We start from the raw sequence: 12,921 nt of genomic DNA, 5'->3' as shown, positions 1-12,921 counted from the left end.
ATGTACGTTGAGTTTTTACTATGTTATGATATACATTTATAAATTTTTAACAAAATAATTGTGCTTTACATACTATTTCATAATTTGCTTTTCTCACTTAATAATATATTGAAAACATATTTTTTATAGCATTTTATTAACACAGCTCCAAATTCTAACTTAATGGCTCCATCTTATATTTTGAAAATATCACTGTAGGGCTGTTAATGATGGCCTTTTTTAAAAAATGTGTAACCTGATCACTGGTCCTTTAAGGTGAGGGGCTTCAGGCAGCCGATGGAGCCAGGGTTGGGGACTGAAGAGGGCTGTCGAAAGGACAAGTAACTGACTGCTGAGGTTGAGGAAACCCATCTTTCCTCCAAGGCCCCTGGGTGCTAGTCTGCTGTGGGTGGGCGATGGCTCAGAGTTGCAGCTCAAAGCGCGGGGACCGTGTGTGAGCCCTGCAGCTCTGTGCGGGTGGGCGTGGACGCACCTGTATACGCTCTGCCAGGATCTGAATGAGCAGTTCCTCGGGGAGCACACAGCTCAGGAGCCCGGTCTCGCCTCCGATACTGGCGCTGACACTGAGCCGGCGCTGCGTGGGCCCGGAGGGGAGAGGGCTGGAGGAAATCTGTCGGTGGGAGAAGGATCAGGAGTTAGAGTACAGCATGGTGCCCTAACTACTCCTTCACATACAGGCCATGTGACCTCAGGAAAATCATATAACAGCAATTCCTCATCTGTGAAATGGGGCCTGCATTGTAAAATGGAAGATTCCTCTCTTCGTTAAAGAAGCGTTATAAGCTTCAAACGGGAACGCTGTGGAAGGTCATTCGACTATGTGCTGAACAGCACACATCTGTTCACTCACTTGACAGATATTCACTGAGCACCTGTTATGCACCAGGGGCCCCTCTGGTACTAGAGACACAACAACAGACAGGTCTGGCCATGTTGCTTTCTGTGTGGTCCTCACATTCGAATGGGGGAGAAAGAAATGGGGCAGATGAATATACGAACCGGTGATATAATTTCAGATAGTGATGAGTGAGTGCTGGGGAAAAATGATCAGATAAGGGACTAAAGGGCCATGACGGGGTTGGACAATGGCCATTTAGTAAGGGTGGTCATACTGCCTGGGTGATGTGAAAGAACAGGGCAAGATCCCGAGAGGAGAGTCCTTCTGAGAGGGAAGAGCGAGCCCCCTCCACGTGAGGTCACTTGCAGGGCTGCGGAGAGCTCACAGGAGCCCAGGCTCAAAGTCGGGGGCATAGTCAGTTGGTTCAGAACACGCAGGGCTCACAGGCCACGGTAAGGAATCTGGATTTTACTCCAAGTAGTATAGGCAGCTGTTGGCATGTTTTAGACAGATAAGTGATCCGATTTTTATTTTTAAAAGACCACTCTACCAGCCGCATGAGGTGACAGAGTGGAAGCGGGAAGGCGAGTTAGATATCTCTGTGGTCAAGGCAGGAGGTGATGGTGGCAGGGATGAGGACGGTTTGGCTGGAGGTGATCAGAAGTGGCTGATGCAGAATACATTTCTGAAGCAGAGCCAGTAGGATTTGGGATGGGACGTGAAGGAAAGAGAGGCAACAAGAACGAATCCTTGAGTTTTGACCTGAGCAAGTTAGAAAAGGGTGAAGTTATTTATTAAGAAAGAAAAGACTATGAGAAAAATAACTTTTTGAGTTGTGCTGCTTTATTGGGGAGGCAAGAATCTCTTTTTTGACATATAAATTTTGAGATGTCTTTAAGGCATTCGATAGAAATACTGAATATGAGTTTGGTTATATGAACCCGAGCTTAGGGAGAAATTTAGGCTGGAGATAGAAATTTGAGAAATTTGATAAGCACACTGAAAATACTTAAGTATTTAATATTTAACTTGAATATTTAATACAATAATTAAGCATGTGAAAAATATTTAAGTATTTAAATAATGAATTGGATGAGATCACCGACAAAGAAAAGGTAGATGCCAAAGAGAAAACAGCAGACGTCTCCGTCGTAGCCTACTTCGAAAAACTAGGCATCCGAAGATGCCGACGGCCCCGGAGGAGCGGAGGCAGCCGTTAACGGGGCAGAGGGAAGGGGGGAGGACGGTGCTCTGAACGCCACGTGAAGAAAGCATTTCCAGGAGGAGGAGTCATCAGCTGCAAAGAGGTCATGTGAGCTGAGGCTAGAAAACTGGCCTCTGGATTTGGCCAAGATGAATGCCAATGACCCTGAGAAGAGTAGCCAGTGGAGTGGCGAGGAGGAAGGTATCACTGGACTAGGGGGAAGAGAGAAGGTGGTGAGGAGGAGGAGGCAATCATGCAGCCATTCTTTAAAAGAGCAGCGTAAAGAGGAGTCGAGAGCTGACTCAACTCCTATTGGCTCTCCTGCCAAAATTTATTCTGTATCGACCACTTGTCACCCCTTCTACCATGACTGTCCTCGACCCCGCTGCCATCGTTTCCTTGTTAGATATCTAACTAACAGTGGGAGGAGGATCTGGGGTCATGGGGAAGTATTTTGGAAGATGGGAGGTTATAAAACATGCATAGATGCCGATGGGGAGGATCCAATAGATAGGGGGAAAAAACAAATGGGAGGGGGGCCAATTGCAGGAATTTAGCTCTTGAGTAAGAGAGAAGAGGGGTCCAGTACACAGGTGCAGGGCCGTGGATGAGGGCAGGGACAGCTCCTCAGCTGCAGGGAAGACACGGCACTGGGTTAGGATAAAGGCTGTCTAGTAGATCTGGTGGTGGAAAGATAATGTGGCTGCCTTCTATTTGTTGCTGCTCCTCTACGAAATCAGAAGAGAGGTCGTTAGTTAAGAATGAGAAAAAAGGAAAGTATCTTAGAGGTTTGGAGAGTGATGACAGCAATAAAATAGTTCTTTTGAAGAGATGGAGGGCAAATTTGCTAGGGCTGACTAAAGGGTCCACTTGAGATTTATGGTCTTAAATTTAAATTAAGACCATTCAAGGGTGATGAAGATTTTTCTCAGCTATGTTGAGCGGCCCTGCATGGAGCAGGCGGAGAATTGGATTTCTCAGGGCTGAAGTTTCGCTTGGAAAGTAGGATGAAAGAGAAGGGGCAGGGGAGTGCCAACAGTGGCAGACCACAGAATCCCAGCTGAGTAAGAAGGCAGGTGAAGGGGTGGTAGCTAGTAAAGATGTGGGATGGTTGCTTTGATGGAACCAATTACTTCCCAGAGTAAGTCACCCGGAAAGTTAGAAAGTAGAACGTGCGGTATAGAGAACTTGGAATTTATGGGTAATGAACAAGGTGTTGAATGGGAGCAGAGCAGTGAATAGCTGAGGATGCCGTAGAATCGAGAAGCAAAAATGTTGGATTAAATGTCATTAGAAAGATCAGGATTTCTAACACGTGCTTTCCTGGAACAAGGTGATTTATAAATAAATGACCTTTTACTACAAGTCATGTCTTTCATTATGTGACATAGTACACATTTCTTCCCATTTGCAACGAATGACTGAAATTCCAGTCATGGGAGCGTTTGTGCTTTAGAAGTTCATGCTTGGAAGACCAAGCATCTCTGGATAAAACACTCAGACAGGGCAGCTGTTGTTCAGAATCCCTGAGTTCCATCACATGGGGCAGTGCAGGCGGCCACATATGGGGGTCTGTGAGCTCTGATTTCTACTGTGATCTTGAACAGGTTTTAAGTTCCCTCAGTGAAAGGGATTTTTGGAGTCAGAATTGGGATTTTCTGCCATCTTTGATATATTCTAAAAAGCCTTACTTCACTGTTCAGATGGTCAGAACCAAACCAAAGAAAATGGTTCCCCATGACACACTATTTAATACAAATATATGGGTTTTAGTTCATATAGAAACTTCTATGTAAAGAACACCATATTAGATCTTGGAAACGGGTTAAAGGATGATGCTCAAAAGAAATTGAATCAATGATTTCAGTTTTCAAGATGTTAGAAGAACACATGACTAAAGTGGCGATCAGAAACATCATCCGGCATAAATGCAGCCTCAAGGGACGCCCCATCCAACCAACATACTTCCTTCCACGCGGAGACCTTCATTTCCATTCCGGCCACTTGCCCCATCCAATACTCCATGACCTGCTTGCCTTGTCTAGCCCTCCGTTCACCTGCCCCATGCAACATGTAGGCCTCCTCTCCTGGAAGGACCTTCGCCTCCACTCCTTCCATCAGCAACCTTCTGTGAAATGCCCACCTCTCCCACGACCCCTACAGGACGTCCAGACCGTAACAAGACCCACAGATGCTTCTGTGCTTCCTGTTTTCCCTATTCTATGGTCCTCCTTAATTCCTTCTCTACCTAGGCTGGTCTTCTCACACTGATGCCACTCTCAACCCCCTTTCCCGTTGTTCTGAGCACCCCCTGACCCTGAAATGATAAGGACTTCTCTCTCTGCCTCTGCATGAGGGCTGCCAGGAGCTATTTAGAGAAATCTTACAACTATGAAGTTATGGCTTCCTGTCTTGGCTGGGCCATCAGCATTCTCAATTATCTTTTCTTTTGTCCACCACCAATTTCTGGTTCTGTTCTTCACAGTGGATACATCAGCGCTCTGCCACTCTACTCAAAGTGCTCTGCATCCCAACATCCCCAACACTTCCGGCAAAGACTCTGCCTCCTGCACACATCCTAGAGCCATTCAGCAAAACCTTTTTCAACCTCTGCCCTCCATCTCCCCTCCCCAAAATGTAGCTGTTTCTGTTTTCACCTTTACTGACTCTAGAGGAAGATGGTCCCTATCCCCTTTAACTATGCTTTAGTCTGCCCTTCCTGTCTCCTCCTAGAATCACATTCCCTCTTGGGTAGATCATCACCTTATAGTTCTGAAGGAGCTCCTCTCTTTACAGACCTGCTTGTGCCTCTACATCCTTTCAGAGAAAGAACTCTCTTGACTGTGGATTGGCTCCTTTAATAAACACTGTTTTCCTTTTCTTTCAAAAATCCTAGAAGCCTACACTCACTTGACTCCACTTTCTCACCGACGACTCATCACCCAGCGTCTCTCACAGTGTCATCCACTGTCTCTGGCTTCAGCACCTGCTATTCTGCTGAGCTTGTTCTCGAGGTCCTTTGGCACATGGCTCAAACTCTCTGACTTCTTTATGACTGTCCAAGACTCCCCTGCAGCTCTCCCACGACTGGTATCAATGGTTCACCCTTAGCATTCTTTTAGTAGTAGGTTGAGCCATATGAGACGTTGCTGTTATGGAGTTCCCAAATGGTTGAATAGTGACAATGTCATACTGTTTAACCTAATTCTTTCTACACACCTATTTGTCCCCAACCACATTTTGTTGCAAATATTCGAAGGCGTGGCTATCTCCTTCATCAGGTGCTTAGTGCACCTTGAGTGCAGGGCTTTTGCTTCATCTATCCCCACTCTGTCAGCACCCACCCCAGGCACTCGCTGAACACGGCTGGATGAGTCTCCTTTCTGGAGTGGTGGTGCAGGGACAGCCCTCAGCCTGCCTGGAGAGCGCACCCACAGGGATGAAGTCGTGTTGACCTGGCTGCAGGATGCTGAGGAGGAGGAGGAGGAGGAATCTCAGCCCTCCTGGGGGCCCTGGTTTGTACCTGTGGTGTCTCGGATGAGTGCTGGTGATGCTGCTTCTGAGACCCAGAGCCGTGGCTCTCTGACTTGCCTTTGGCGAGCAGCACACTCCCACGCAGAGACTTTGCAGGTTTAAATTCCGGTGTTACCAGGGTGGATTCTGAGGTTAACTTGCCCAGGGTCTCACTGCTCAGTCGTATTTGTCCCACGGTATTTTGGCTTGAGTTGACTTCTTGGGCTATACAGAGAGAGTGGGTTTATATTAAAAGTCACCTCAGGATAATAAGGAAATAAAAGTGGGGATGGTACGCTGAAGTCTAGTATGATTCTCTTGAGGAATACAGAGCCATGCCTGCCTGCAGCTGGCTGATTGGCTGGGAGAAGAGGCTCCGCCCACCAAGGACTAGACAAGGATGGCTCAGTGGAGGGCCTGGCTTGGAGTCCAGGGCTCTTCACTGCTCATCTTCCCAGTGGCTCCTATGTTAATTTGCCCCCCTCTCTCTTCCAGCACAGAGGGCCATCATGTCTGAAGCTGCGGGCGCACTAGAGCCCTGCCCTGGAAACTTAACGCCTAACCTTTGGTGGTTCTAGGCAGTGGTGGTGCCAGTGGGTAGCTTGGGTAGGGCATTCTCTGCTTCTGCAGCACAGCTGACAAAATGAACAAAGTGAGCCTGCTGGCAAACATGGCTTCAATATTAATTTCTTCATTTCACCTCTGTCCCCCCTTCCAGTCAGATCATCACCTCTTAGCGCACCCACCCACTGAGAAATTCCCTCTCAGAATCAGTGGTTGATGTCATCATTTATAAGGGTTTCAATGGCATCCGTTCAAAAAAAACTCTTGCTAGAGCCACTGTGGTGAGAGGCTCGAGGGGCAGGAGGTCATCAGGCCAAAGGCACTCTAGCAAGAGTTTTTTTGAACGGATGTCATTCCGTTCTTACTGTGAATTCTTACTGTGTCTTCTGGGGCACCAACTCTATGAGGATGAAGTACCTGCCACTTTAGGAGAATGGGAGTCTAGAAGATGCTGTTGGCACCTAAGATGTAGTGGTAAGGCCGAATGGTCAGCGGCTTCCATGTTTCTCTAGCTCTCAGGCAGATCTGTTAAGACTCATTACTCCTCGTTGACCATTTAAGCAAATAAGCACAACTGGAGAGTTGTGCTTATTACTCTGCTTTATTTTTTTCACGTGGCTTCCTCAGGAGCTGATTATGGGTACAAAGACTCCATACTGCACCCTGAAGGATGGAAGAGGTGTGGCAAAGAGCCTGAAGCCATCAGGGGAGCAGTCGTACCAAAGTTCTGCTCCAATTATAGAGCTGGGTGGTCCTATGTTCATCCAGGCCCTATCGCCCTCAGTCCCTCCTGGCTCTGCCTCCTGCCACCACGTACCTGCTCACGTCACTGTGAGTCCCTCTCTGCCCCGCCCATCTCTACCTTTGCTGATTGCTGTGCAGTCTCTTCTGTGTTCTCCTCATGCCTTCCACCTTTCCCTGCCCATAGCATCGCCCCTCCGTATCTTAAAAGTCACTTCTTTCTGATACAACACTAATGAGAGTTTTCATTTGACCTTTCATTTCTTTCAAGAGATCATCTTTCCTTCACTGCCCAATTTCTCAAAACAGTGGTCTAGCCCATCCCTGTCCAATAGACATATAATATGAGCCGTTAATAGTAATTTAAAATTTTCCAGCAGCTAGATTAAATGAGTAAAATTTGATTTTAATGGTATATTTTATTTAACCGAATATATAAAATATATGAAAATTATTAAATATGTAAAAATAGATACTACAACATAAATATAAATATATAAAAATTATTACTGTTATATAACAGTCTTTATTCATAGTCTTTATTCATATAGTCTTTATTCATGCCATATCTTCAAAATCCAGCATGTATTGTACACTTACCACACATCTCAATTTGGACTAGCTACATTTTATGTGGCCAGCGGGTACTGTGTGGGACAGGTTTAGATTTATTACTTTCTCTTCAGTACAGCCTGCTGATTCCACAGCAAACAGCAAACGTGGGTTTGGGCTGAACCCCTCCATTGAAAGAATTTTCTCCAAAGTCACCAGTGACCTCTGAACTGCGGACTACAGTGGCTCTCTTCTCAAGGCTCATTCTATTTGAACTTTTATCAATCTCTGATTACATGCATTTATTGATTCCGTCCATTTTTATAAATCTTTACTGTGTCTGCTACATGCCAGGCACTATTCCAGGTTCTGGGAATATATTAGGGATGAAAACGTACACAAACCTCCGCCCTCAGAAGCTTACATTCGAGTGGGGGCAGACCGATAATAAAATAAGCAAGTGAAACAAATAGTACGTTAACTGGCGATGAGGGCTCTGAGAAGAACAGAGCTGACAGGGCGCCCGGCCTCCATCGGGCCCTGAAGAGCCGAGCGAGGCCTTCTAGCCGCTCTCCCTCCTGTGGTGCGCTCTCTCTCCACGTACTGACTGCATCCTGCTCTGCTGACGCACTGCCCCGCTGACCCCCACGCCGCCTTCTCGGCCTTCCCTGGCCTTCTCCTCCTCCACCTCCTCCTCAAATATAAGTGCTCCTCAAGGTTGCATCCTGCCGGACCCATCCCACTCCTCTCTTTCTGGAACTTTCTGGGCTGACTTCCTCTACTCCAGAGGCTGCAGCTCTCACTTCGCTGAGGTAGACTCCCCCAACTAAGTCTTTAGATTCACATTACATTCTCAGACAGGGAGCTCAAATTCATGATGTGTCACAGGACATTAACACAGCTCCAAAGGCCTCAGTGAAATGTAATGTATTCGACAGAAAAGGAAACAAAAAACTAAGGGAACCAGAATTATGATTCATCTTAGAGTTCCTGCTGAAGGGTAGCAGAATATGCCACCCCAAAATATGACTCTAGGTGTTTCAGAACATGCCACCTCAAAATATGCTGCTTTGATATATTATTTTGAGCTGCTTTGATATATTGATTAGTTTGAGCACTTGAAAAATAGAAAATGCATGTAGAGGATTTCCCTGAATTCTCCTTATCTGCCTAAAGAAAGGCCCGCAAAAGGAACTCAGCTGTGACAAATCTCCTTTCTGGGAGTTTCATCAACCAGAGAAGATTGACTCTTATCTCAGGAGAGGGGACCGGAAGTCAACACTCCATCCAGACAAACTTTATCACAAACTCTCATCGTCCATCAGTTCTTCTAAGGGTTCATTCATTGTTCCTAATAATCATTTGCTCTCCCCTAAGAAGACTACTTCCTTCCTCTCCTTTCTCTATTAATATGGGATTTAATCCTGAATTCTAAAGCCACTTCTTTGAGTTATTGATTTTTCTCTGAGTATCTCTCATGTATACATGAAGTACACATGTTAGTAAACTTGTGATTTTCTCTTGTTAATGCTTTTTATTATAGGGGCCTTAGCTGAGATCTCAGAATAGTAAAGGGACAATTATTTTTTCTCCCCTATACTAATTAAGAGCTATTTCTCTTATCTTCCAAGCAAAGAACTTCCCATGTCCCTAAGCATCCCATGCAGAGGTAGTGAGGGGAGGGGACCTGCCTGAAAGCCCCCGCCAGTTTTATCAACTAGCTGGTACACTATTAGCAATGATATCATGTTGTTAGGAGCATTTGTATAAAAATGGTTTAGCTCTGGCAGGCTCTCTGCTTCAACACATTTTCCCATTGAGCAGCTGTTGTCCTGTGGGTCCTTGGATGACCTAATGGAGCCAGGATTCTTGACTTCTGGGAGGTGGGGCACACCAGACCTCACTACTATGGGGTTCAAAAACTCAATTCATTTTCCTTGCCAGCAAATTTTCTCCTCCTTCTACGTTGTCTATCTTGGGAAATGACATCGCTCTCTTCCGAACTAGCAGTCTTGGTGTGACCACCTTGAATGCTTCCTACTCCTTCGATTCCTGGCCTTGCAGATGGCTACTAGGTCAGCTTGCCCAGGCCCATTCGTCTTCCCCTTCACTCTTGCTTCCTCTACAAGACACGACATGAGCTCCTCCCATACAGTGGAAACTGCCACACTTTTCCCTTCAAACTAAAAGCCAGATTCCCAATCTTGGCATCAAGGTCAACTTTAATTGGCCTCAGCCTGTCTTCCCACCTCTAATTTACTGTCAGCTGTTGTCCTGTGGGTCCTTGTCCTCATCTTTAGCTATCAACACTCTTCTACTCCTTCGAAGCCCATGTTCATGGAAACTTTCCCAAATCACACTCGTTGGAACTCAGTCATCCCAAACTTGCTCTTTCACAGAAGCCAGTGCTTCTGTTACATTATTTTTCTCTGCTCTTCTCCAGGTGTCACCTCCCCTCACCCCTGCCATAGTGTGGGCCACGTCTTATTCATTGTCCTTTTCCCTGCAGTGCCCTGTGAGTGCCTGCACTGGGCAGCCAGGGGAGCCGCAGTTGCTTGGTGAAGAAAATTCTCCTCCAGGCTCCTAAGTCAGCAGCATGGTATAAGTCAGCCTTCAACTGAGCTGAGGGAGAAAAGCTCTGTGGGGGACAAAGAGAAGACGGCCATGAACAGTAGGGGGGTGCTGGCCATTTGACCATAACAACTCAGGGTGAACGGCTCTTACCGGACTCCTCTTCCTTCATGGACTGCTCTATGGCAGCCCTGATGCAGAGCTCCCGGGCCCGCAGCCCTGAGATGTTGCTGCCGTCGGAGATGGCTTCCAGCACGACGGAGTCGATGTTCAAGCAGGCTGCACTGTAGTACTTGGCCATGCTGACTGCCGTGGCTGACTTGCCTACAAAAAAGGTCAGGGGGCTGAATTTCATGGCTTTCATTTGCTCAGTTTCCTAGACAGAAGAAGCTTCTAGAATAGAGGCCCCTGTAAAGCGATCTAAGTGCTCTGCCTCTAAGTCTCTTGTGTGGCCTGAGGTGGCAGCAGAAAAGAAAAGGAAGACCTGAGCCACGAGTCAGGCCCATGGATTCTGCTCTTAATTCTAACACTGATGTGCCATGTGTGCTGTGACAACCCACATCCTCCCCAGATTTTCTCCTCAGTTTAAAAAGTGATTCTGTCAGATGCTCTTTAAAAGTCTTGCAGCTCTTACTGTCTCTGATTCTAATAGAAAGACTTTTTTGTTTTTAAGAACAATGTCTTTTTTTTTCTCATTTTGAAATACCTGCTTTATTAAAAAGAAAAGAGAAAATTCAGAAATAACAGACAGGAGAAAAGAAAAAAGATCCATAGTTCGCTCATCCAGAGAGATTAAAGTTCACATACAGGTTGCTCAATATGCAGATGTACCTATTTTAGGTTGAATAATGCTTCCCCAAAGATGTCACATCCTAATCCCCTGGAACTTGTAAATATGTTACCTTATATGGTAAAGGGACTTTGCAGGTGTGATTAAGTTAAGGATCTTGCTATAGGAGATTATCCTGAATTACCTGGCTGGGCCCAGTGTAATCACATGGTCCTTACAAGAGAGAAACAGGAGGGTCAGAGTCAGAACAGGTGATGTCATGATGAAAGCAAAGACAGAAAGACTGGAAAATGTTAAGATGCTGGATTTGAAAATGGAGGAAGGGGTCATGACCCAAGGAACGAAGGCAACATTTCTAGAAGCTAGAAAATGTAAGGAAATGGATTCTCCCCTAGAGCAGGGGTCCCTAACCCCCGGGTTATGGACTGGTACCAGTCTGTGGCCTGTTAGGAACTGAGGCGCACAGCAGGCAGTGTGTGGTGCGCGAATAAGCAAAGCTTCATCTGTCTCTAATGTTCTTATGTTTTAAATTTTTAAAAGAATACAAGCTCAAACAATTTAGAGCCGTATTAATTAAAAATGAGTTGCCTCTGCTCTTTCTCTAACCCGGTATCTCTGAGGTTGGCAAGTTAACAGTTTGAGAATACTCTTTTGGGGAATAAATGTCAAACAAAAGAGTCTTCTATTGCCTCTAAAAGCGCAAGTGCAAATTCACCATAAACCCAAAAGGGTCAGCCCTGCAGAGTTGTGGCATACCTGACAAGGGTGTCCCGTGGATGATAATGGCAATGCCTTTCCGGTTCTTGGCCATGCGGCCTTCTGGAGAAATATCGATGCCCAGGTGGCGAGCGATCACCCGGCTCACTGGGTTGTTCTCTACTTCTCCGACTTCTTCTGCAGAATGGCTGTCATTGCTCTGTATCTTGTCAGCTGTAAATTAAAAATAAACGTGCGCAGGTGCACATGTGTGCGCATGAGGACACGCCCAGAATTTACATGGGTTCTGATGGAAACGGGAACTTTTTTTTTAAACATTGTTGTTTGAAAACGACAATCTACAGCAACTAAGTCGTTACTGCTCAGTCGTCACTGCCCCCGTAGTGTATGAGAGTGCCCTTTTTGGCTAATAATTTGCCCATGGCTACTACTAGGACACTGCAAATACAGATACTCTTTGACTCTTAATTCCATTTTTGGGAATCTCTACTGCTGAAAAATAATTTTGGAAACTAGCTGAGTTTGCAAACTTAAGGGACATGGCTAAATAAATGATGGCATATTCATATCGTAGAATGAAAACATAGTTGTGCTAGAAGGCTTTGAGGATGCATTTCATGGAGGAAGGTGAAAAGGCATTAAACGGTCTTCCTACTTCTGCTTAGAGATAACTGGTACCAAAACCTTAAAATGCTTGGTTACTTTGAAACACTATCTTTTCCAGGCTTTCCTCATCCTCCTCTTCGTCTGGGTTGGCCTTAGACTCATGCCGCTCTCCCAGGTCGGAGACAGATATCCCTCGGCTCAGTGAGGTCCTCTTTGTGCTGGAGGAGTTTCCCTGGTCTGACAAGGGCATATCTTCATCTTCTGTTAGACAGCGAAGGATGAAAACACACGGGGAAGAGTTGGGGCGGGGGCCGGGGGGCCGAGGGAGATGATGGGGGCAGAAAAGAGAAACAAAGAGGAGAGTCACTGAACCGGTTATTATCACCCTGGACTATCCAACCCAGAGAAACAAGAACTGCAGCGAGTTTCTCTTCCCAGAGCATTTCTACTTTTTAACATTAAAATAAAAACAAAATTATTGCTCCAGAAAATTTGAAAAATTCACAAGAGCAAAAATTATAAAAATTCATCTGTGAAAAGAGGTATAAATAGACAAAGAAACAGAGACAACAGAAGAATTGCAGCTTAGTTTTGATACAGGTACAGGAGAACTAGCAATCGCTCGCATTTTTAATTTTTCAAAACCAAACTTAGTATCATATTGTAAGTATCAGTGTGCGGCCTGCTTTCCCCCTCCGCTTATCATGAACGTTTCTCCATGTCCTTGTTTAGCATCTCCATCCTGTCGTCTGCCCAGCACTCTCTTCACTGCTTCCATTCCACAGTTTCAGTGGGTGTGTAGGGCTGTGATTGTATAAATTTATC

At 45.7% G+C, this 12,921-nt stretch overlaps 1 protein-coding gene across 16 annotated transcripts in view; it reads right to left on the bottom strand.

The window, feature by feature from the left end:
• HYDIN (HYDIN axonemal central pair apparatus protein) overlaps nt 1-12,921 on the bottom strand; it is a 335,404-nt gene that overhangs the window by 74,639 nt on the left and 247,844 nt on the right. For 15 of the 16 annotated variants that reach the window (XR_005650472.1, XM_039852028.1, XM_039852026.1 and 12 more), the window contains 5 exons: nt 12,193-12,357; nt 11,530-11,703; nt 10,137-10,307; nt 5,566-5,780; nt 473-610 (listed from right to left, as the gene is read on the bottom strand). Coding sequence is in view for 15 of the 16 variants with exons in the window: in XM_039852028.1 (XP_039707962.1) it covers nt 473-610; nt 5,566-5,780; nt 10,137-10,307; nt 11,530-11,703; nt 12,193-12,357 (863 nt within the window). In the remaining variant the exon portion in view is untranslated. Of the gene's footprint in view, nt 1-472; nt 611-5,565; nt 5,781-10,136; nt 10,308-11,529; nt 11,704-12,174; nt 12,358-12,921 lie in introns of those variants that run through there. The other variant, XM_039852041.1, reaches the window with a different exon arrangement.

The sequence above is a fragment of the Pteropus medius genome, unplaced genomic scaffold, assembly GCF_902729225.1.
Source record: "Pteropus medius unplaced genomic scaffold, Ma_sr-lr_union100, whole genome shotgun sequence".
Classification (NCBI taxonomy): Eukaryota; Metazoa; Chordata; class Mammalia; order Chiroptera; family Pteropodidae; genus Pteropus; species Pteropus medius.
Note: the sequence above shows the minus strand (reverse complement) of the source record. Positions and strands in the feature narration are given on the sequence as shown.